This window comes from Callithrix jacchus, chromosome 1 (genome assembly GCF_049354715.1).
Source record: "Callithrix jacchus isolate 240 chromosome 1, calJac240_pri, whole genome shotgun sequence".
Classification (NCBI taxonomy): Eukaryota; Metazoa; Chordata; class Mammalia; order Primates; family Cebidae; genus Callithrix; species Callithrix jacchus.
Genome location: NC_133502.1, coordinates 112271233 through 112296804, shown reverse-complemented (window position 1 = coordinate 112296804; position 25572 = coordinate 112271233). Strand labels below are relative to the sequence as shown.

At 39.1% G+C, this 25572-nt stretch overlaps 1 protein-coding gene and 1 pseudogene across 1 annotated transcript in view; one reads left to right on the top strand and one right to left on the bottom strand.

Moving 5' to 3' along the window:
- ERMP1 (endoplasmic reticulum metallopeptidase 1) overlaps nucleotides 1-25462 on the top strand; it is a 59949-nt gene extending 34487 nt beyond the window's left edge. The window contains exons 14-15 of the mRNA XM_002806489.6: nucleotides 22214-22377; nucleotides 22487-25462. Of these exons, the coding sequence (XP_002806535.2) occupies nucleotides 22214-22377; nucleotides 22487-22651 (329 nt within the window). The 3' untranslated portion in view covers nucleotides 22652-25462. The remainder of the gene's footprint in view (nucleotides 1-22213; nucleotides 22378-22486) is intronic.
- On the bottom strand, nucleotides 1534-2245 carry LOC144582077 (non-selective voltage-gated ion channel VDAC1 pseudogene; annotated as a pseudogene).
- Nucleotides 25463-25572: the final 110 nt, after the last annotated feature.

Here is a 25572-nt window from a genome sequence, read left to right as displayed (position 1 = left end):
TTCCAAGTACTGTTTATGTTCCATGTCATAAATTTTAAGTTGAATTTTCATTTTAATTTAGTTTCAAGTATTTTAAGCTTTTTTTCTTGAGACTTTTTTGACCCATTTGTTACGTAGAAGTGTGTTCTTTAATATCCAAATAATTTGATTTTCCAGCTATTTTTCTGATAATTGATTTCTAGTTTAATTTCATTGTGGTCTGAGACCATACTTTGTATGAATTCTATTCTAATCTGTTAAGTGCACTTTATGATAGAGGATGTGGTCTCTCTTCATGATTGGTCCATGTGAGCTTGAAAAGAATGTACATACTGCTGTTGTTGGAAGAAGGCTTTATGAATGTCACTTAGATCTAATCAATGAATGATGTTGTTCAGTTCAATTAGATTTTTAAATCTGCCTCTTGGATTTTTCAGTGATGGAGGGGTGTTGAAGTCTCTGGCTGTAATTGTGAATTTGTCTTTCTCCTTCAGTTGTATGGGTTTGCCAACTATTTTGATTACTTTGCCATTAGGTGCATACAAATTAAAAATTGTTATGTCTTGTTAGGTGCATACAAATTACAGATTGTTATGTCTTCTTAGAGAATTGACCCTTTATCATTATGTATTGCCCCTCTTTATCCCTGCTAATTTTCCTTGCTCTAAAATTTTACTTTGTCTAAAATTAATATAGCTCTCCCACTTTCTTTTGAGTAGTGTTAGCATGGTGTAATGTTCTCCATCCGTTGACTCTTAATCTATGCGTCTTCAAAGTTAAAATGGGTTTCCTGTAGACAACACATAGTGAAGTCTCATTTTTTGATCCACTCTGACACTCGGTCTTTTTTTTTTTTGAGGTTTCAATATTCAAGTTTTTTTTAAGTGATGTTAATTACAGCATTTGAAGGAGAGGATCTAATTTCACACAAAATGGAAGACTCTAAAATGTACCCATTAAACTGCTAAAAAACAAATTGAGTGGTGAGAATACAATAGAAGTCCAATTTAGATGCTGAGTGTTGTCACTATGTGATTACAATCACACAGACTCTCCTGGAAGCTATTTCACACTCTGGTACAGGGCAAAAAAAAAACCCACACAAGAAAGAATAAGTCCTGAATTACTGGCTTCATCACATCCCTCCTCTCTACCCCAGAATAGCACAAAAGAAACAGTGACCACACCCTGCAGACCTTCTGGTGTGGAAGAGGTGACGATGAACTGGGGTGGGAACAGGTCATGAAGATCTATCTAAAACAGTCCCATTCAGGTGAGTTTGTACACATCATCAAGCAGCAAGCCTCTCATCGTTAGGGCTAGGAAACCAAGGTTTGATTCTCAGGAAATCACAGTTTCATTCATTTACTCAATATGGATTTACAAAATGCCTACATATTATCAGCTTCCACTTGCAGCCATTTCTAGATAAAGAGACCTGGCATCTCAAAGGGGCCACCAAGTTCTTCCAAGTCTACCACTGCAAGGACCTTTTCTGGAAATGGGTTTCTTCTGTACCTCTGAAAGGGTAACATCTTAAAGATGAATCATCTTTAACCTGAAGATCTAACATATTTAGCAATACTTGCATCCCAGACATGCAACATTAAAAGATACACTAAATTCTGAAGGTAGTTATGCTGCAAAATAGTTCCAAATTAAACAATTGTACATTATTCATTTATGCTTGAAATTCCAGTCCTAGACCAAGCTTGTGGCCACCAGCATTGACGTTCTTGTCAACCAGAAGAACTGACAGTGTCAGTTTGATAGCTGGTTTTAGGGTCTGAGTGTATCCTAAATCTATCAGGCTGGAGTTGCTCACTTTAGCCAAGAAGCAGGCGTCATGGTCAGTCTGATACTTAGCTGCTATTTTGAAGTACGTTACTGTTGCCTGTTCTCCAGGCGAGGTTGACAGTGGTTGCCAACTTTTTGTTCACCTTCTGGTAAATGGAGCTCCCAAACTCTGTTCTGTCATTCACATTAGTGTGAAGCTGCAATTCATCAGTCTTGTAGCCAACTGCAAAGTTGCTCTGGATCACTCGGGACTTTGCAATCTCAAAATTCGTCTGGTAGCCGGCCAGCCAGCGCTCATAACCCAGCGCCAGAGCACCTCAGATGGAAGGGCCAGCAATGTCGAAATCCATGTCGCAGCCCAGGTTAATGTGCTCCTACTTATACCTGTCTTGATTTTAGCATTTTTCCCCCCAATGTTAGGTGAGAAGGATGAATTGAAGGTCAGCTTCAGTCCACGTGCAAGCTGATCTTCCATGGTAATCTCGGTGCCTAGTGTATTGTCAGTGTACCATTTCTCTGTAAATATCAGGCTGTACTCAGTGAATCTGTACTTGGTTTCCAGACTGCTCATCACTTTGGTGTTCTCAGTGTTGGCTGAGCCTGAGCTTGTCAATTCCAATCCATTCTCAGATTTTGTTTTCAAATCAAGCTTTATTAAACCAAATCAATAGCCCTTGGTGAAGACATCACAGCGGTCTTCTCAAAGGTGGTGTCGATGGACTTGGTGGCGGCTATGGCGAGGCCTGACACTCTGTCTTTTAATTTGTATGTTTAGACGCTGACATTCTAAGTGGTTATTAATATAGTCAAATTAATAGCTACTGTATTTGTTGACCTTGTTCTTTGTTCCTGTTTTTGTCTTCCACTCTTGTTTGCCTTTAGTATTTTTAATTGGACATTTTATATGATTTGGTTTTCTCACCTTTCTTAGCATGTCAGTTATACTACTTTTTCTAAACCTTTTTTAGTGATTGCCCTGTAGTTTGTAATACACATTTACAACTATGCAAGCTCACTTTTAAATAATACTATTCTGTATCACAGAAAGTGTAAATAACTTGTAGTAACAAAAGAATCCTAATTTCTCCCTCATATCTCTTGTAATATTGCTAGCATTTATCTCACTTAATACAGAAGCGTGTATACACATGTGCAGTATGTACACACAACACACATATAAGTATACATAACTATATACATTGTTGCTATTATTTTGAAAAACCGTTATCTGTTAGATCAATTAAGAATAGGAAAAATGAGTTTTTATTTTACCTTATTCCCTCTCTAGTGTGCTTTCTTTTGTTATGTAAATCTGAGTTTCTGACCTGTATTATACTTCCCTTCTCAGGTTTTAATTGGGCATTGTGTATTGTTCTCTTTTTTTTCTAATTTTTTTTTTTTAGACGGAGTTTCACTCTTGTTACCCAGGCTGGAGTGCAATGGTGCGATCTTGGCTCACCGCAACCTCTGCCTCCTGGGTTCAGGCAATTCTCCTGCCTCAGCCTCCTGAGTAGCTGGGATTACAGGCACACGCCACCATGCCCAGCTAATTTTTTGTATTTTTAGTAGAGACAGGGTTTCACCATGTTGACCAGGATGGTGTCGATCTCTTGACCTCGTGATCTACCCACCTTGGCCTCCCAAAGTACTGGGATTACAGGCTTGAGCCACCGCGCCCGGCCCTTTTTTTCTATTCTTAACATATCAATTATACTTACTCGTTGCTACAGAGCTTACAGTAAATCTGCATTCTTCTTTTTTTTTTTTTTTTTTTGACTTTCACCATTTTTTAAGAATTATACTCTAAGTTCTGGGGTACATGTGCAGAATGTGCAGGTTTGTTACATAGGTATACATGTGCCATGGTACTTTGCTGCATCCATCCCCCTGTCATCTACATTAGGTATTTCTCCTAATGCTATCCCTCCCATAGCTCCCCATCTCCCTGCTAACCCTCCCCTAGCCCCCTGCGCCCCACAGGCCCCGGGTGTGATGTGCCCCTCCCTGTGTCCATGTGTTCTCATTGTTCAACACCCACTTATGAGTGAGAACATGCAGTGTTTGGTTTTCTGTTCTTTTGTCAGTTTGCTGAGAATGATGTTTCCAGCTTCATCTGTGACTCTGCAAAGGACATGAATGCATTCTTTTTCATGGCTGCATAGCATTCCATCGTGTATATGTGCCACATTTTCTTTATCCAGTCTAACATTGATGGCATTTGGGTTGGCTCCAAATCTTTGCTGTTTTGAATAGTGCTGCAGTAAATATACATGTGCATGTGTCTTTATAATAAATGATTTATAATCCTTTGGGTATATACCCAGTAATGGGATTGCTGGGTCAAATGGAATTTCTATATCTAGATCCTTGTCTTCCACAATGGTTGAACTAATTTACACTCCCACTAACAGTGTAAAAGCATTCCTATTTCTTCACATCTTCTCTAGCGTCTGTTGTCTCTTGATTTTTTAGTGATCGCCATTCTAACTGGCATGAGATGGTATCTCATTGTGGTTTTGATTTGCATTTATCTAATGACCAGTGATGAGCTTTTTTTCATATGTTTGTTGGCTGCATAAATGTCTTCTTTTGAGAAGTGTCTGTTCATATCCTTCACCTACTGTTTGATGGGGTTAGTTGTTTTTTTTTTTCTTGTAAATTTGTTTAAGTTCTTTGTAGATTCTGGATATTAGCTCTTTGTCAGATGGTAGATTACCAAAATTTTTTCACATTCTTTTGGCTGCCAGTTCACTCTAATAATTGTTTCTTTTGCTATGCAGGAGCTCTTTAGTTTAATTAGATCCCATTTGTCAATTTTGGCTTTTGTTGCCATTGCTTTTGGTGTTTTACTCATGAAGCCCTTGCCCATGCCTATGTCCTGAATGGTATTGCCTAGGTTTTCTTCTAGAGTTTTTATAGTTTTAGGTCTTATGTTTAAATCTTTAATCCATGCTGAGTTAATTTTTGTTTAAGATGTAAGGAAAGGGATCCAGTTTCGGCTTTTTGCATATGGCTAGTCAGTTTTCCCAGCATCATTTATGAAATAGGGAATCCTTCCCTTATTGCTTGTTTTCGTCAGGTTTGTCGAAGATCAGATGGTTGTAGATGTGTGGTGTTATTTCTGAGGCCTCTGTTCTGTTCCATTGGTCTATATCTCTGTTTTGGTGCCAGTCAAAACTGTGCTGTTTTGACTACTGTAGCCTTGTAGTATAGTTTGAAATCAGGTAGTGTGATGCCTCCAGCTTTTGTTTTTTGTTGCTTAAGATTGTCTTGGTTATGCAGGCTCTTTTTTGGTTTCATATGAAATTTAAGGTGTTTATTTTTTCCCCCAATTCTGTGAAGAAAGTCAATGGTAGCTTGATGGGGATAGCATTGAATATATAAATTATTTTGAACGGTATTGCCATTTTCACGCTATTGATTCTTCCTAACCATGAGCATGGAATGTTTTTCCATTTGTTTGTGTCCTGTCTTATTTCCTTGAGCAGTGGTTTGTAGTTCTCCTTGAAGACATTCTTCACATCCCTTGTTAGTTTTATTTGTAGGTATTTTATTCTCTTTGTAGCAATTGTGAATGGGAGTTCACTCATGATTTGGGTCTCTGTCCGTTACTGGTGTATACGAATGCTTGTGATTTTTGCACATTGATTTTGTATCCTGAGACTTTGCTGAAGTTGCTTATCAGCTTAAAGAGATTGTGGGCTGAGATGATGGGGTCTTCTAAATATACTGTCATGTCATCTGCAAATAGAGACAATTTGACTTCCTCTTTTCCTAATTGGGTACCCTTTATTTCTTTTTCTTGCCTTATTGCCTTGGCCAGAACTTCCAATACTGTGTTGAATAGGAGTGGTGAGAGAGGGCATCCTTGTATTTTGCCAGTTTTCAGAGGGAATGCTTTCAGTTTTTGCCCATTCAGTATGATATTGGCTGTGGGTTTGTCATAAATAGCTCTTACTATTTTGAGATATCTAGTTTGCCAAAGTTTTTTCACATTCTGTTGGTTGCTGGTTCACTCTAATGATAGTTTCTTTTGCTGTGCAGAAGCTCTTTAGTTTAATTAGGTCCCATTTGTCAATTTTGGCTTTTGTTGCTGTTGCTTTTGGTGTTTTACTCATGAAGTCCTTGTCCATGCCTGTGTCCTGAATGGTATTGCCTAGGTTTTCTTCTAGGGTTTTTATGGTTTTATGTCTTATGTTTAAATCTTTAATCCATCTTGAGTTAATTTTTTGTATAAGGTATAAGGAAGGTATCCATTTTCAGCTATACCTAGTTTATATAAAGGGCTGTTGAATTTTGTTGAAGGCCTTCTCTGCGTCTGTTGAAATAATCATGTGGTTTTTGTCTTTGGTTCTGTTTATGTGATGGATTACACTTACTAATTTGCATATGTTGAACCAGCCTTGCATCCCAGGGATGAAGCTGACTTGATTGTGAATGGATAAGCTTTTTGATATGCTGTTGTATTTGGTTTGCCGGTATTTTATTGAGGATTTTTGCATCTAAGTTCATTGTGGATATTGGCCTGAAATTTCATTTTTTAGTTGTGTCTCTGCCAGGTTTTGGCATCAGGGTGATGTTGGTCTCATAAAATGAGTTACGGGGATTCCCTCTTTTTGTATTGTTTGGAATAGCTTCAGAAGGAATGGTACCAGCTCCTCTTTGTTCCTCTGGTTGAATTCAGTTGTGAACCCATCTGGTCCTCCACGTGTTTTGGTTGGTAGGCTATTAATTGCTGCCTCAACTTCAGACCTTGTTATTGGTCTGTTCAGGGATTTGACTTCTTCCTGGTTTAGTCTTGGGAGGGTGTAAATGTCCAGGAATTTATCCATTTTTTCTAGATTATCTGGTTTATTTGCATAGAGATGTTTATAGTATTCTCTGATGGTAGTTTGTATTTCTGTGGGATTGGTGGTGACATCCCCTTTATCATTTTTTATTGCAACTATTTGATTCTTCTCTCTTCATTAGTCTGGCTAGTGTTCTATTTATTTTGTTGAACTTTTCAGAAAACCAGCTCCTGGATTCGTTGATTTTTTTGAAGGGTTTTTTGTGTCTCTCTCTCCTTCAGTTCTGCTCTGATCTTAGTTCTTTCTTGTCTTTTGCTTGGTTTTGAATTTGTTTGTTGTTGCTCCTCTAGTTCTTTTTTTTTTTTTTGAGATGGTGTTTCACTCTTGTTGCCCAGGCTGGAGCGCCATGGTGTGGTCTTAGCTCACTGCAACCTCCACCTCCCAGGTTTGAGCGATTCTCCTGCCTCAGTCTCCTGAGTAGCTGAGATTACAGGCATGTGCCACCACGCCTGGCTAATTTTGTGTTAGTAGAGATGGGGTTTCTCCATGTTGGTCAGGCTGGTCTGCTTCTCTAGTTCCTTTAATTGTGATGTCAGGGTGTCGATTTTAGATCTTTTCTCCTTTCTCTTGTGGGCATTTAGTGCTATAAATTTCCCTCACACACTGCTTTAAATGTGTCCCAGAGATTCTGGTATGTTGCGTCTTTATTCTCTAGTAACAAACTATAGAATGATGCCTGAAAGTATAGTCTTGTGTCTTCATTCTCATTGATTTCAAAGAACATCTTTATTTTTGCTGTCATTTCATTATTTATCCAGTAGTCATTCAGGAGCAGGTTGTTTAGTTTTCATGTAGTTGTGTGGTTTTCAGTGAGTTTCTTAATCCTGAATTCTAATTTGATTGCACTGTGGTCTGAGAGACTGCTATAATCTTTTTTATTTGTTATTTTTTTGCATTTGCTGAGGAGTATTTTACTTCCAATTATGTGGTCGATTTTAGAATAAGTGTGATGTGGTGCTGCGAAGAATGTACATTCTGTGGATTTGGGGTGGAGAGTTCTGTAGATGTTTGTTTGGTCTGCTTGTTCCAGATCTGAGTTCAATTCCTGGATGTCCTTGTTAATTTTCTGTCTCGTTGATCTGTCTAATATTGACAGCGGTATGTTAAAGTCTCCCCCTATTATTGTGTGGGAGTCTAAGTCTCTTTGTAGATATTTAAGAACTTGCTTTATGTCTGGGTGCTCCTGTATTGGGTGCATATATATTTAGGATAGTTAACTCTTCTTGTTGCATTGATCCCTTTACCAATATGTAACGCCCTCCTTTGTCTCTTTTGGTCTTTGTTGGTTTAAGGTCTGTTTTATCAGAGACTAGGATTGCAACCCTTGCTTTTTTTTGCTTTCCATTTGCTTGATAAATCTTCCTCCATTCCTTTATTTTGAGCCTGTGTGTGTCTTTGCATGTGAAATGGATCTCCTGATTACAGCACACTGATGGGTCTTGACTCTTTATCCAAAGTCTCCTTTCAAATAACACTGTACTGCTTCATAGTAGTGCAGATAACTTATAATATTCTCAGTTCATCCTCCCTGGGATTCTATAAAGTTGACCTTTTAAACAATAGGTAAGTCATATGACCATCTTTTTTCCTGACCCTTCACTTCTTAAACTTTTTAATAAGTTGCATGTGGTTTTTCTTACTGTCAAGTTTAGGTCTTAAATTGACCAGCAATTTAGGAGCCTTATATTGTTTCTCAAAGAAGTTGAGACTGGTTACAGTTTCTAAGAAGATTTACTAGTAAACTTGTAGTGCCAAGTATTGGTTCATTGTCACACAGATCCATGATAGCGTTTGGCCTGGCATTGTAACTTTATCTTTTTTGGTATGTATTATTCCCTTTTATATCTTTAAAACTAGTAGTTAGCTCTTCCAGTTTCTCAACTCATGTTTTGGCCTGTAAATCATCTTTCTAGGATATTCTTTTTGGTAGTGCCAGTGTATCTTTGAAATATAGATTTCATCATGTCACTTCCCTATTTAAAAAACTTTTAATAGATTTACTATTGCCTGGAGAGTAAGTTCAAATTCTTTGGCAAAGCATGTTAGGTCTTCAGTAGTCTGGACTTTGTGTATATTTCAGGATTTTTTTCAGCACTCCCCTTGCGCTGCATAGCCACATCCAACCCTTATTTGTGTCCTTTATGCACTCTTACTTCTAGTATGAGTGATACTGTCTTGGTACTACCTCCTACCCTGACTCTGTCTTTCTCTTCTTGGCAAAATATGAAGATTTCTCTGGTGGCCTTCCTCTCCCATCATTTCCAACTAAATGAGCAACTGCCATCCTTCCACTTTTTCCTCCCTTTGTATGTATCTGTTGTAGCACTGACCAACTTGTATCATGACTATTTAGTTTATGTCTTTGTTTTCCTTTAGAATTCAAGGGAGGCACACATTATTGGGCTTTCATTTATCTCTGTATTCTTGGCATCCAGTATAATCCCCGGCACTTGATGGGCATCCAAGATGTGTTGAATTGTTAAATTTAGCAGTTGTTTTAAAGCAGTCTGCTTGGGCTTAGTAGGGAGACAGATGCTTGAGAAAGGCGAAAGAGAAATGTCAAGACATACGACATTTCTCATGTTCAAAAGCAGTAAAGAGTTTGCTTGCTTGTGAGGTGTTTTAAAAAGTGAGCAGACCAGGATGGTCTCTCCCTTTCTAATGTATTTTCGGAAGTACCATGGTTATTTTATGTGTCAACTTGGCTAGACCACAGGACCCAGATGTTTGGTCAAATGCTATCCTAGATGTTTCTGTGAAAGGATTTTCTGAGTAAGATTAACATGCAAGTAAATGGACTTCTAGTAAAGCAGATTGTCCTTCATAATGTAAGTGAGCCCCATCCTATCAGTGAAGGCCTTAAGATTAAAGACTGACCTTCCCCAAGGAGAGAGAATGGGGAATTCTGCCAGCCAACTGCCTTCAGACTCATACTGCAACTTTTTCCTGGGTCTCCAGCTTGCCTGCCTATCCTGCGAATTTTTGGACTTGCCAGCCTCCACAGTCATGTAAGCCAGTTCCTTAAAATAAATTTTCTCCTCTCATTTGTCTCTGCACACATCCTGCTGATTTCTCTGGAGAATGCTAATATAGGAAGCCAACTTCAACTGTTCCTTTAACTGTTCACTATGTACTTTTTTTTCTGAGTACTCCTCACTTAGTAGAAAGTTGTCTGGGACTCTCATGAGTAAAAAGTATTTTAAATAGCGCTTTTCCCTTGCCTACTTTACTTTTTTCAAGGCCTAATTTACATACAGTGAAATTTAAAGATCTTATATAGTTCAATTAGTTTTGGTAAAAGTAGATATATACCCATGTAACCCTCATCTCTGTGAAGATATAAAACATTTCCACAACCCTACAAAGCTCCTTTATGACATTTCTAGTCAATCCCCCTGACTTTCAGAAGCAACCACTCTGATTTGTACATTCACAGATTAGTGTGGCTTGTTCTTGAATTTCATATAAATGGAATCATCCAGTATAGTCAGCTCTCTGTATCTGTGGATTCCACATCCAGAGATTCCACCAACTCTGGATTGAAAATATTCATTAAAAACCCAGATAATAACAGTACAACAGCCCAGGCACAGTGTCTCACGCCTGTAATCCCAGCACTTGGGGAGGCCGAGGGGGGGTGGATCACTTGAGGTCAGGAGTTTGAGACCAGCCTGGCCAACATGATGAAACCCTCTCTCTACTAAAAATACAAAAAATTAGCTGGTATTGGTGGCGGGCACCTATAATTCCAGGTACCCAGGAGACTGAGGCAGGAGAATCTCTTGAACCTAGGAGGCAGAGGTTGCAGTGAGCTGAGATTATGCCACTGCATGCCAGCCTTGGTGACTCTGTCTCAAAACAAACAAATAATAAAAATAAAAAAGCAATATGGCATAGCAGCTATTTACATAGCATTTACATTATATTAGGGATTATAAGTAATATTGAGGCAATTTAAAATATAGGGGAGGACATGCATAGGTCATATACAAATATTGTGCCTTTTTGTATAAAGGTCTTGAATATACATAGATTTTGGTTTCTGCGGGGGGTCCTGAAACCAGTTCCCCACAGAGACCAAGGGATGACTGTTGTGTTCTGGGTTATTAAGCAGAAGGTGTTTGGGATTTAGCTATATTGTTTAGAATATCAGCACTTTGTTCCCTTCTGTTGCTGAGTAGTAGTTATTGTATGAAGATACCGTGGTTTATTCTCCTGCTGATGGACGCGGGCTATTTCCAGTTGCTGTAGTTGTTTTTCATCTCATAATTTCTAATGGATGTTTAGTAGTATCTCTTGCATTTCTTTGATAATTAATGGGTAGAACACTTTTTCAGGTGTTCATTGGCTATTCATTTATCTTGCTTTGTTTCTTCATGTCTTCCCCTTGACCTTTTTTTTTTTTTTTTTGAAAGGGGCTTTCCTTCTGTTGTCCAAGCTGGAGTACAGTGTCACAGTCATGGCTAGCTTTAGCCTTGACCTCTTGGACTCATTCCACCTTGGCCCCCCAAGTAACGGGGACCACAGGTGTGTACCAACATGTTGATAATTTTTTGAAGTTTTTTGTAGTGACAGGATCCCACTATGTTGCCCAGGCTCGTCTCAAACTCCTGGACTCATGCTGTCCTCTCGCCTTTGCCTCCCAAAGTGCTGTAATTACAGGCATAAACCACTGCACCCAGCACTCTTCCCTTTTTAAAATGTCATGGGCAGGGCGTGGTGGCTCATATCTGTAATCCCAGCACTTTGCAGGGCTGAGGTGGGCAGATCCCTTGAGATCAGGAGTTCAAGACCAGCCTGGCCAACATGGTGAAACATCATCTCTACCAAAAATACAAAAAATTAGCTGGGTGTGGTAACATGCACCTGTGATCGGAGCTACTTGGGAGGCTGAGGCAGGAGAATCACTTGAACCCGGGAGGTGGGTGTTGCAGTGAGCCAACACTGTACCGTTGTACGCCAGTCTGGGTGACAGCAAGACTCTGTCTCAAAAAAAAAAAAAACAAAAAACAACTGTATTTCTTCTTGACTTGTAAGGGTTTGTATATTCCAGACAAAAATCCTTCATCTGATATGTATGTCATAAAGATTTTCTTACCATTCATTTTTTTAATGTTGTCTTTTAATGTTGAGAAGTTTCAAATTTCTCTGAAGTCCAGTGTATCATGGTTTTCTTTCAGGATCAGTGCTTTTTATGTCCTCTCTAAAAAATATAATTGCCTACCTAGTGGTCACAAAGACAGATTCTTGTGTTTCCTCCTAGAAGCTTTACGGCTTTAACTTTTATGTTTAGGCCTGTGATCCACTTTGAATTAATTTTTGTGTATGGTGTGAGGTGTAGGGGTCAAGGCTTTTTAAAATCCAGTTTTCCTAGCATCATTATTTGAAAAGACTTTTCCCATTGAATTACTTTAGTGCCCTGGTCAGAAATCATTTAACCATATATATGTGGGTCTATTTGTGCATCAGCTGTTATACTTTCAATTTAGAAGCTTTATAGTATTGTCATGATTGAAAGAGCTAAGCTCCTTTGTAGGTTTTGTTTTTCAGTATTTACCTTGTTGCTGTTGCTTTTGTTTGTCTTCCTTGCTATTTTCTTTTTCATGTGAACATCAGTAATAACTTACCTAATTCCAATATATAGCTTATTGCTATTTTTGGAGTATCATAATAAATTTATGAATTACCCTCAGGAGAACTGATAATGATGTTGAGTCATCCTATCAGTGATCTGGGAATGACTTTTCCTTTGTTCATATCTATTTTTATGTCTTTCAGGGATTTTCGTCCTATAGTCCCAGGACTTTGGGAAGCTGAGGTGGGCAGATTGCTTGAGCCTGGGAGTTAGAGACCAGACTGGGCAACATAGTGAGGCCCCATCTCTACAGAAAAAAAATTAGGTGTGCTTGTGCACACTTGTAGTCCCAGCTACTTGGGAGGCTGAGGTGGGAGAATTGCTTGCGCCTAGGAGTTTGAGGTTGCAGTGAGCTATGATTGTGCTACAGTACTCTAGGCTGGGCGACAGACATAGTGAAACCCTGAGAGATATTTCTTATCTAGATTTTGTTGCTATTTCTAATTGAGGGCATTACTCTACCATTATATCCTCTGATTATTTTTTGTATGTATGAAGGCAGTTGATTTCCGTATGTCAATTTTAGATCCTACTACCTCACTGAATCTTGTGTTTTTTGTTCGTTTAACCATTGATATCCTAGGGTTCTCCAAATATACCAGGGATTCCCAAACCTTTTCTCTAAAGGACCAGTGTGTTAGTCTGTTTTCATGCTGCTGATAAAGACATACCTGAGACTGGGCAATTTACAGAAGAAAGTAGTTTATTGGACTTACAGTTCCACATGGATGGGGAGGCCTCACAGTCATAGTGGAAGGTGAAAGGCAAGGAGGAGCAAGTCATGTCTTATATGGATGGCAGCAGGCAAAGAGCACTTGTGCAGGGAAACTTCCATTTTTAAAACCATCAGATCTTGTGAGACTCATTCACTGTCACAAGAACAGCATGGGAAAGACCTACCCCCAAGATTAAACCATCTCCCACTGTGTTCCTCCCACCACATGTGGGAACTGTGGGAGTTACAATTCAAGATGAGATTTGGGTAGTAACACACAGCCAAACCATATGAGCCAGGTAGTAAATAATTTAGGCCTTGTCTTGGTAACATTCTTTTGTATATTTTTTTCTCTTTTTTTTTTGTTTACCACCCATTAAAAATGTAGAAACTATTCCTAGCTTGAAAGCCATACAAAAATAGATCTTAGGTGTGGTTTATTGACTACTGCATATCATCTGCAAATATAGTTTTATTTCTTTTCTACCAATTTTTATGCCTCTAATTGATTGTTCAATTGATTAATAATTCTAGCACAGTGTAGAACAGTTAAGGATAGAGTAGGCATCCTTGTCTTGTTTTTGATATTAATGCAAAGGTCTCTAGTGTTTTCCTCATATGTAAGATGTTAGCCTTAGGACTAAGGTACACATTTTTTTAAAAATCGTTTTCAGCAAGCATTCATCAGTTGTCATCCTGTTGAATTTTAAAAATCAGAATGAGTGTTTAATTTTGAGAAAGACCTTTTAAGCATCTATAAAGGCAATCAGGAATTTTCTTCATTGTGTCTTTTTTATGGTCTATTGTTTTCTTAATGTGATGTTGGCTTTTGTTTGTTCATGTTACTAGGAAATTTTGCATTAATATTCATGAATGATACTGGTCTGCTTTTTTCTTTGTACTCTATTATTTTTTGTATGTATGAAGGCAGTTGATTTATAAAAACAATTTTCCTTCATTTTCAATACCTTTCAACAGTTTATGGAGCATTGGGGCTATTTGGTTGGGAAGTTGCCTTGAATTCCTCTGTGAACACCATCAAGGCTTGGTGCTTTTATGTGGGGCAGTTCCTTAATAACTCTTTCTAGGGACAGTGGTCTGTTTAAGCTTTATATCTTTAATGTGCTCAGTTTTGGTAATCTATAAAAAAGTACTGATTTCTTTAGGGTTTTCAAATTTATTAGTATAGAGGCCTGCAAAATAGTCATATGATTTTACAGATTTCTTCTGTTTAGATTATTTTTATTTATCTTTTTGTGTATTTGTATTTTCTCTGTTCTGCTCTCCTTCCCCACTGTTCCTTTCTTACTTTAGCTAGCGATTGTCTTATTTTGTTAATTTAGAAAAAAAGCAAACTTCTTTTTTTTTTTTAATTGTACTTTAAGTTCTGGGGTACATGGGTAGATCTTGCAGGATTGTTGCATAGGTGCACACATGCCATGGTGGTTTGCTGTCTCCATCTCCCCATCACCTACATTGGGTATTTCTCCCAATGTTACCCTTCCCCAGCCTTCCCACCCACTGCTGTCCCTCCCCTAGCCCCCCACCCTCCAACAGACCCCAGTGTGGGACATTCCCCTCCTTGTGCTCATGTGTTCTCATTGTTCACCACCCACCTATGACCCTCCAACAGACCCCAGTGTGTGATATTCCCCTCCCTGTGCCCATGTGGTCTCGTTGTTCAGCACCCACCTGTGAGTGAGAATATGCGGTGTTTGGTTTTCTGTTCTTGTCTCAGTTTGCTGAGACTGGTGGTTTCCAGATTCATCCATGTCCCCAGCAAAGGACATGAACTTATCCTTTTTTATGGCTGCATAGTATTCCATGGTGTATATGTGCCGTATTTTCTTTGTCCAGTCTATCATTGATGGGTATTTGGGTTGGTTCCAGGTCTTTGCTATTGTAAACAGTGCTGCAACGAACATAGTGTGCATGTGTCTTTATAATAGAACGATTTATAATCCTTTGGGTATATACCCAGTAATGGGATTGCTGGGTCAAATGGAATTTCTATTTCTAGGTCCTTGAGAAGTTGCCACACTGTCTTCCACAATGGTTGAACTAAATTACACTCCCACCAATGGTGTAAAAGCGTTCCTATTTCTTCACATCTTCTCTAGCATCTGTTGTCTCTTGATTTTTTTATCACCATTCTAATTGGCATGAGATGGTATCTCAACGTGGTTTTGATTTGCATTTCTCTAATGACCAGTGATGATGAGCATTTTTTCATTTGTTTGTTGGCCTCATAAATGTCCTCTTTTGAAAAGTGTCTGTTCATATCTTTTGCCCACTTTGGAATGGGTTTTTTTTTTTTTTCTTGTAAATCTGCTTTAGTTCTTTGTAGATTCTGGATATTAGCCCATTGTCAGATGGTACATTGCAAAAATTCTTTCCCATTCTGTTGGTTGCCAGTTCACTCTGATGATTGTTTCTTTTGCTGTGCAGAAACTCTTAAGTTTACTTAGATCCCATTTGTCAATTTTGGCTTTTGTTGCCACTGCGTTTGGTGTTTTACTCATGAAGTCCTTGCCCATGCCTATGTCTTGAATGGTATTGTCTAGGTTTTCTTCTAGAGTTTTATAGTTTTAGGTCTTACGTTTAGATCTTTAATCCATCCTGAGTTAATTTTTGTATAAGATGTAAGGAAAGGGATCCAGTTTCGGCTTTCTGCATATGGCTAGCCAGTTTTCTCAGCACCATTTATGAAATAGGGAAACCTTTTCCCATTGCTTGTTTTTGTCAGGTTTGTTGAAGATCAGATGGTTGTAGATGTCTGGTGTTACTTCTGAGGCCTCCGTTCTGTTCCATTAGTCTGTATCTCTGTTTTGGTACCAGTACCATGCTGTTTTGATTACTGGAGCCTTGTAGTATAGTTTGAAGTCAGGTAGTGTGATGCCTCCAGCTTCGTTCTTTTTGCTTAGGATTGTCTTGGCTATGTGGGCTCTCTTTTGGTTTCATATGAAGTTTAAAGTGGTTTTTTCCAGTTCTGTCAAGAATCTATATAAATTACTTTGGGCAGTATGGCCATTTTCATGATACTGATTCTTCCTAATCGTGAGCATGGAGTGCTTTTCCATTTGTTTGTGTCCTCTCTTATGTCCTTGAGCAGTGTGGTTTGTAGTTCTCCTTGAAGAGGTCCTTCACATCCTTTGTTAGTTGTATTCCCAGGTATTTTATTCTTTTTGTAGCAATTGTGAATGGGAGTTCGCTCATCATTTGGCTCCCTTTGTCTGTTATTGTTGTGTAGGAATGCTTGTGATTTCTGCACATTGATTTTGTATGCTGAGACTTTGCTGAAGTTGCTTACCAGTTTCAGGAGATTTGGGGCTGAGACGATGGGGTTTTCTAAATAAACAATCATGTCATCTGCAAATAGAGACAATTTGACTTCCTCTTTTCCTAATTGAATATACTTTATTTCTTTTTCTTGCCTGATTGCTCTGGCTAGAACTTCCAATACTATATTGAATAGGAGTGGTGAGAGATGGCACTCTTTTCTAGTGCCAGTTTTCAAAGGGAATGCTTCCAGTTTTTGCCCATTCAGTATGATATTGGCTGTAGGTTTGTCATAAATAGCTCTTACTATTTTGATATACATTTCATTGATACCTAGTTTATTGAGAGTTTTTAGCATAAAGGCCTGGTGATTTTTGTTGAAGGCATTCTCTGAATCTGCTGAGATAATCATGTAGTAATTTATCTTTGGTTCTGTTTAAGTTATGGATTGTGTTTATAGATTTGTGCATGTTGAACCTGCCTTGCATCCCTGGGATGAAGCCTACTTGATTGTGATGGATAAGCTTTTTGATATGGTGTTACATTTGGTTTGCCAGTATTTTGTTGAAGACTTTTGTGTTGATGTTCATCATGGATATTGGCCTGAAGTTTTCTTTTTTAGTTGTGTCTCTGCCAGGTTTTGGTATCAGGATGATGTTGGTCTCATAAAATGACTTAGGGAGGATTCCCTCTTTTTGTATTGTTTGGAATAGTTTCAGAAGGAAGGGTACCAGCTGAATTCTATGTCTGGTAGAATACAGCTGTAAACCCATCTGGACCTGGACTTTTTTTGTTTGGTAGGCTATTAATTGCTGCCTCCACATCAGCCCTTGTTATTGGTCTATTCAGGGATTCAATTTTTTTCTTTCTGCTTTAGTCTTGGGAGAGTGTTCAGTGTCCAGGAATTTATCCATTTCTTCCAGGTTTACTGGTTTATGAGCATAGAGTTGTTTGTAGTAATATCTGATGGTAGTTTGTATTTCTGAGGAATCGGTGGTGATATCCCCTTTATCTTTTTTTTTTGCATCTATTTAATTCTCTCTTTTCTTTTTTATTAGTCTGGCTAGTGGTCTATTTTATTGATCTTTTCAAACAAACCAGCTCCTGGATTGATTTTTTTTGAAGGGTTTTTTTTGTGTGTCTATCTCCTTTAGTTCTGCTCTGATCTTATTTCTTGTCGTCTCCTAGCTTTTGAGTTTTTTTTGATCTTGCTCCTCTAGCTCTTTAAATTTTGATGATAGGGTGTCGATCTTAGATCTTTTCTCGCTTCTCATGTGGGCATTTATTGCTATAAATTTCCCTCTAGTCACTTCTTTAAATGTGTCCCAGAGATTCTGGTATGATGTGTCTTCATTCTTGTTGTTTGAAAGAATATCTTTATTTTTGCCCTCATTTCATTGTTTATCCAGTTGTCTTTAAGGAGCAACAAACTTCTGTTTTTTAAAATTAGATCTGTTTATGTTCTGTACTTCATTGATTTTTGATTTCATCTTTAGTACTTCCTTCCTTTTAGTTACTCTGTTGTTCTTTTTTACCCAAGTCATTTTCAAAAATTTATTTCACTGAAAATATATAGGTATTTTTGAGTTGGGATCTCCCTGGTCACTCAGGCTGGAGTGCAGTTGTGCAGTCATGGCTCACTGCAGCATCAAACTCATGGGCTCCAAGTGATCTTCCTATCTCAGCCTCTGGAGTGGCTGGGACTACAGGTATATGCCACCACACCTGGCTAATTTTTTTTATTTTATGTTTTTAGTTTTTGAGATGGAGTTTCACTTTTGTTGTCCAGGCTGGAATGCAATGGTGCAATCTTGGCTCACTGCAGTCTCCGCCTGCCGGATTCAAGTAATTCTCCTTCCTTGGCCTCTGGAGTAGCTGGGATTATAGGCACATGTCACCACCCCCGGCTAATTTTGTGTTTTTAGTAGAGACAGGGTTTTTTCATGTCGGTCAGGCTGGTCTTTAACTCCTGACCTCAGGTGATCAGCCGCCCTCAGCCTCCCAAAGGTGCTGGGATTACAGGTGTGAGCCACCACGCCTGGCCCCACCTGGCTAATTTTCAAAAAAGTTTTATGTAGAGATGTGATCTTGCTTTATTGCCCTCAAGTGATCTTCCTGCCTTGGCCTCCCAAAATGTTAGGATTACAGGCATAATCTGTTGTACCTAACCCCCACAAAAGTTTGTTGTTATGAATTTTTCTCTTATTACTGTTGTGCGTATATCTAACAGTTCCTGTTTTTAAAAAAATCTGTAATTTCAGTTTGTACTTCCTCTTTCATTGAAGAGTCTTTAATAGAAGACCTTTTAGTTTCCAGAGGAAAGCTGTTTTGTTAATAATTTCAACAATTCAGTTTTACTGAATTGTGATCAATGTTATTTATAATTTTATATAACTTTCCAGTATTTCTTGTGTGACCTCTAGTACCTGATTTTCTAAGTGTTTGATGCTTACTTGAGAAGGTATATTTTGTAGTATCAGTATGTAAAGTTTTGATATATACAGGTTGAGCATCCCTCATCTGAAAATCTGAAATCCAAAACTTTGAGCACCAACTTCATGCCATAAAAAGACAGTTCTGCCAGCCATGGTGACTCATATCTATAATGCTCACGTTTTGGGAGGCCAAAGCAAAAGAATCACTTGGGGCCAGGAGTTTAGGGCCACCCTGGGCAGTACAGTGAGACCTTGCCTCTACTAAAACTTAATTTTACCCATGCATCGTGGCTCATGCCTGTAGTACTAGCTACTCAGGAGGGAGGACTACCTGAGCCTAGGTGTTGTAGATTGCAGTGAGCTATAACTGCACCACTCCAGCCTCAGTGACACCATGTCTTAAAAAAGAGGAAAATTCCACACCTGACCTCATGACAGGTCATAGTAAAACGCAGGCGCCCAACACAGTTGATTCCGCATCCCTGGGGAAAGAAAACCTTTCCAGCCTGTTTCATTTGTAACATACCTTCCCAAACACCCAGATTCTCCACGCATGTATATCTGTAAAGAGTAATAAAATGGTATGTGTGTAGGCTGCATATGCCAGTGGCAGGTTTCCCATAATGCCTCATGTGAAGCCCAGACCTATGTGCATTACAGTTTTGTTTTTTGCTTATTCTCTTTTCTGTGGTGTCAAGATACCGTTTAAAATGCCAAAAAGGCCTGCATGATACCTATAGGGTAATTCAGGTATTCCAAAACCTGAAACACTTCTGGTCTCAAGCATTTCAAATAAGAAATACTCAACCTGTTTCCACATGATCCTCATTGGTCATTTTGTTTAAGGCCTCCTCTATCATCACTTTCTGCTCAATTGATGTGTCTTGTACTGAGTAGAATATTGGAGTCTCTTATTTGTGTGTTTATATTTATATATCTTCTATACATCTGTCGTTTTCTTTATAAAGTAGTTGCCATGTTATCTGGTGCATAGATACTCACAATTTTTATGTCTTCATTGTCAATTGTGACTTTTAATATTAAAACGTGCCCCATTTATATTTAATGCTTTTGCCTTGAATTCTATTTTTTTCAGAAGATAGGCCTTTTAAACAATTTCCACTTGACTGAAATATATTTGTTCATACCTTTATTTACCCTTTCTAAATCTCTCTGTATTCAAGAAACATACAGTATGTTCATTTTTATTACTCATACATTTGGCCTCAGCTGTCACAATATTTTACAATTTTATGTGTTGCTTTATTATATTCCTTTTTTCTATGATGTGTCTTCTATGCTCTGTAAAACATTTATTTTCTGGCATTTATGAATATTTACATTTGTTTTAATCCTGTTATTTTACTTGAACCTGAAGTGGGAGGTTGCAGTGAGCTGAAATTGTGCCACTGCACTCCAGCCTGGGCCACAGAGCGAGACTCTTTCTCAAACAAAAAAAAAGTATTAACTCCCGTCAATTAGCCTATACAACAGCATGCTTATTCTGCTTTCCTCTCTCTCTCCCATTTTCCATCCAATTTTTGTTACAGCATGTAACATTTGTACATTTGTCTTACACCTTCACCTTAGTATTTGTTTTTGTAATACATTTGGATATATTTAAGATCCTCACTATAATAAGTTCTTTCTGCCAGGTCTGGTGTGGCTCATTCTTGTAATGCCAGCACTTTGGGAGGTTGAGGCAGGAGGATGGGTTAAGCCCAGGAGCTCAGCCTGGGCAGTATGGGGAGACCTCATCTCTACCAAAAAAAAAAAGGCTGGGCATGGTGGTTCATGCTTGTATCCCAGCACTTTTGGAGCTGAGGTGGGTGGATCACGAGGTTAGGAGTTCCAGACCAGCCTGACCAACATGGTGAAACCCCAGTACAAGAATTAGCCGGGAGTGGTGGCATGCACCTGTAATCAATCCCAGCTACTCAGGAGGCTGAGGCAGGAGAATCACTTGAATCCTGGAGACAGAAGTTGCAGTCAGCTGAGATGGCGCCATTGCACTCCAGCCTGGGTGACAGAGTGAGACTCCTGGGTTCAAGTGATTCCCCTGCCTCAGCCTCCCGAGTAGCTGGGATTACAGGCATGTGCCACCTCTCCCGGCTCGTTTTGCATTTTTAGTAGAGATGGAGTTTTTCCACGTTGGTCAGGCTTGTCTCAAATTCCCCATCTTGAGTGATCCACCTGCCCCAACTTTCCAAATTGCTGGGATTACAGGCGTGAGCCACTCTGCCTGGCCCAATTTTTTCATTTCTAAGGTAATTTTGCCTTTTTTCCTCCATTTCTTTTTTGAGTCCAGTCCTTTTAGTTCTTCCTTCTAGTAAGAATTTCTGATTCATGGTGGAGTTTTAAATATCCCCATATGTTTTTGTGTATGTATTTATAGTTGGAGTATGGTCATAATGTTTTCTTCTGCTTCATGGTGGGTTTTTTTTGGTAGTAATTTTATGGATTTGTTTCCTTCCTTCCTCATTTTTGTGCTGTTTTGTACAATTTCTAGCAATGGCTTCTTTTTCTGCCAGTGTAATAAAAGTCCAGATTCTTTAGTAAGTTTGGTGTGTATGAATAATATATATCTCTTTCAACGTTTTATTTTGATTTTTCTTACAGGACCCGAATTTTCTTTTGCTTCTTTTCACCTTCACCACCCAAGTGCCAAATGATGCCTCTCCCTTCTTTTTCTGTATATTTCTCCCTGAGCTTTGCTTTTGAAGACTGTTAGTTCAATAATGTGTACTTTTAAGTCCCTGCCCTATAAACCTTTGACTGGACACTATAGTAGTTTCAGATTTAGGGTGGGCTTCCTTAGCCTGCATTTGCCAGAAAGCCTTGCAGCATTAGCAGGGTGGGCACAAGTATGTGAGATTGCTCCCCGAGATTTACACATTTATGTTTATTGCAAATGTGGGTATGCTCTATTTTCAAGTTAGGCTGAGGGTGTGTTTTGGTTTAGTTTTATCTATTTTAGTTTTAGTTTGCCACTGTCATCAGTTTCCTTGGAAGTCCCCAGTGATAAATAACTAAATTTTCAGAATTGAGCAGTTATTTTCCAGCTTGAAGGGAAAAACTAGTAAAACATATTTTAAGGTGTTACATGATCAACTGTGAAAATTAAACTCCATTCATAATGACAGTCATATTCAGTACTGTTGTAGCACTTTGCAGTTTTGCTAACACTTCCATATGCTTTTTCTAAGGTAATCTCAAAAAATGTGTTTCACAGATGAATAAATTGTGACCTAGATTGAATTCCTGATGCCATGCAGCAATCAAGTGATAGGACCAACTTAAAACTCAGGTTTTCTCATTTAGACTCTGTCTTTTCTGCTGTACCTCATTACTTAAGCTTATTGATTTCACGCTGTGTTCAAACTGATAAACCTCCATTAGGTTTATAGGGAGTATACTTAAAGTCATACAGGCATGGACCTTCATGAAATCTGGTTTGGATTGTGGGTTTTTTTTTTTATCTTTTTCAGAAGATTAACTGTTCTTTCTTCCTTCTACTTTATAGGACCAAGCCATATGTCCTTCTATGTTCGAGCCCACAAAGGGTCAACACTTTCTCAGTGGTCTCTTGGCAATGGCACCCCAGTCACAAGTAAAGGAGGAGACTACTTTGTCTTTTACTCCCATGGACTCGAGGCCTCTGCATGGCAGTTCTGGATAGAAGTGCAGGTGCACATTTCCCAGCATTCCTTGTTTCATTGAATTCCCAGGTGGTATTTAGCAAGAACGTTGGGTTCACTATTCTGGCTTCCAAGAACTAATTGATTTTCTTTGGCAGGTCTCAGAAGAACATCCCGAAGGAATGGTCACTGTCGCCATTGCTGCCCACTATCTATCTGGGGAAGACAAGAGATCCCCTCAGCTGGATGCTCTGAAGGAGAAGTTTCCAGATTGGACATTTCCCTCTGCCTGGGTGTGCACCTATGATCTCTTTGTGTTTTAATCTTGTGGATGAGCTCTTAAGTACATGCCCAGCGGATACTCCATGTGACATGGTTTCTCCCTATGTTATGTGGATGTTTGTAACGTAAGTCAACGAATTTTAATGAGCATATGTTCAAAGAGCTTTCTGGGTTAACACTTTTCAAGGCCAAGCACTATAAGGGTTAAGCTGTGGCACAATGATGCATGGCCTGTTGACACTCGAAAATGCCAGTTTTCCAGCTCATAAGTACATGTGGGTACTGCCACTACACACACGTCATTTTATGTGATCTTAAGGACAAAAGCCAACAAACCACTCCAATAGCTGCCCCTTTAGGATCAAGAAAGAAGTACACTGTCACACTGTCAGACCATCGTTAATGAGATAAAAGTGGTTTCCAATTTAAGCCCCAAGACCATTTGTCGTATTAGTGGATGGTGGGTGAAATATCACTCACTGGGGTAATGATTCCCCTTGAGACTATAACTCTGTGTGGGTCACTGAAGTGATTGCCATAGGGCTGGGGGAGAAGCCTTGCACTTTTGAGGCTGTAGCCTGTGCTTAGCTGTTTCTTCAGGCAGCCTCTCGAGTGTGCTTTGTCTCTGTACTGAGGCCTGGACCCCATGCTGAGCTGGTGACTCACTGTCCTGACAAGTGGACACTCAGATCCATTGCTGTGCTGTTTTCCTGAGGTGGTTTTCTATGCCTGTTTTCCTCTGAAACATGTCTGTTACCTCTCTCCATCTTACCAATTTGAAAATGAGAATATTTGGCCATAGAGCCCTCTTGTTTTCATAGGTTCTTTTGGTTCAGAATATTGTTTGTGCCAGTATGTGACCTTAACTTCCTTCCTCAGAGCACTGAACTGACACCTGGGCTATTCTGGGGTAGAAGGCAGGCTGGGAGTAGTGGGCATTTTATAAATATTTATTCTTTTGTTTCATACAAGTCTTGTGTTATACAAGCTTAATCCTTTATGGCATAATCTTGTTATGTCGTCTTGTCTTCCAGCCAGTTGAACAGATTTTCTCAGTAACTTTTACTATACAGCAGGCTGGCTTTCCTGAGACTTGAGGTTGTGGTTTATACTGGAATAAGACCGCTGTACCTGTAGGTGGTTCAGATCCTGCATAATGGCAGCATGAGGACTTAAAGGTAGTTTTCATTTTGAAGATGGCGATGTAGCTTTTAAGATGTATCATAGCAGTACTTCTCATGGCTTTTTGGTCCAGCAGTGAGGGGGTTGTTGAGATCAGTGGTAAACTGCAAGCTTTCTTTTTACCGTCAGGAAGTGTAAAATGTTAGAAGGCACAGTTAAAAAGGGGTAGCTAGATTTATCTTAGATGATGGAGGAAATGAGATAAATGCTCTTGAAAGGTGGCCTGTGGATCTATTTGAAGAGAAAGAGCACAGTAAGGGCCGGGCGCAGTGGCTCAAGCCTGTAATCCCAGCACTTTGGGAGTGGGTGGCGAGGCGGGGGGATCATGAGGTCAAGAGATCGAGACCATCCTGGTCAACAAGGTGAAACCCCTTCTCTACTAAAAATATAAAAAATTAGCTGGGCATTGTGGCGCGTGCCTATAATCCCAGCTGCTCAGGAGGCTGAGGCAGGAGAATTGCCTGAACCCAGGAGGTGGAGGTTGCGGTGAGCCGAGATCGCGCCATTGCACTCCAGTCTGGGTAACAAGAGCGAGACTCCGTCTCAAAAAAAAGCACAGTAAGTGTGCAATGCAGGAGGAAAACGTCCTTAGGCTGCTTGTCTAATGTGTATGATGTGCTTTGAAAATTCTGCTCCTCATTGCCTGCCCAATCTGTGATTCCTTAAAAACTAACTGGGGCCATGTAGATAGCAGGGCTGCAACCAGAGATGAATGACAACATGTTGGGCTGTCACATGCATCAGCACTGCACACTGGAGTCATTGCTTTTTCTGGACTTTGTATAAATTTGTCTCAAGTGCTTCAAGAATATGGCTCCTACTACGTTTATCTGTCAGGTAGCACATAAGGTTTGTAGGGTTTATATCTTGTACAGAATCACAATAATGGAGAAAAAGTAATGATTAATGAATTTTAAAATATGGGCCTATTTTGCGTCCCAGTGCTTAATCTGATACAATCAGTGTTCCCTGTAATTTCCACCTACCTACTTTAGAAAGGATGCCTTTACTGTTTTTCAGTAATAAATTATCTGTTTTCCTTTTGCCTTTGGGTTATTTCCCTGTGTAAACCATTGTCTTTTGTTTTGGTTTTCTTTAGCATTATGAAGCTTTGCTATTGTACAAGGTCAATAAGATGCTCACTAGTCTCAGGGCTTGTGTAACATTCTGGGAGGTTGTTTTAATGCCAGAAATGGTCAAGTAATTATCGAAAGTATTTATGGCTCTGTTAAGCACACAGTTTGTCACATTGGAAGATGCTGAGATTAAATTTTTTCTTAAAGAATATCTGATCATTTAATTTCTAAGTCTTTTCAAGCTCTAACACAGTCACTAACAAATGCATTATTTTCTGCAGAATTTAAATGTTAGTAGTACAGTACTGCATATTCAGGGCAAATGTGTGAAGAATTATGATTTCACAGTAGTTCGTTCTTGTGTTTGACCTAAGAATGATTGTCACATGAAGTGTTTGTTTCTACAGTTTACTATATATATAAACAAGCATGATAGGATTCCTAACGATATTACTACCGAGGGAGCCACAAGCCAGCCTGCTGATTCAGGAAGCTGTAGGAGTGTTTGTCTGTCAATTTCTTATCACTGGTTTGCTGACTTACTGAGGATTAATTGTTGCCTTACAATGTTACTGAAATAAACTTTTTAATATACTGGTTGGTATCTTTTTAACAGAAAAACAGATCTGTGTTCTTATGTATCCCCATTTTCAAGGGTTATTCCATGTCCACAGAAACGACCTAGATGGCTCATGAGAGCAAGT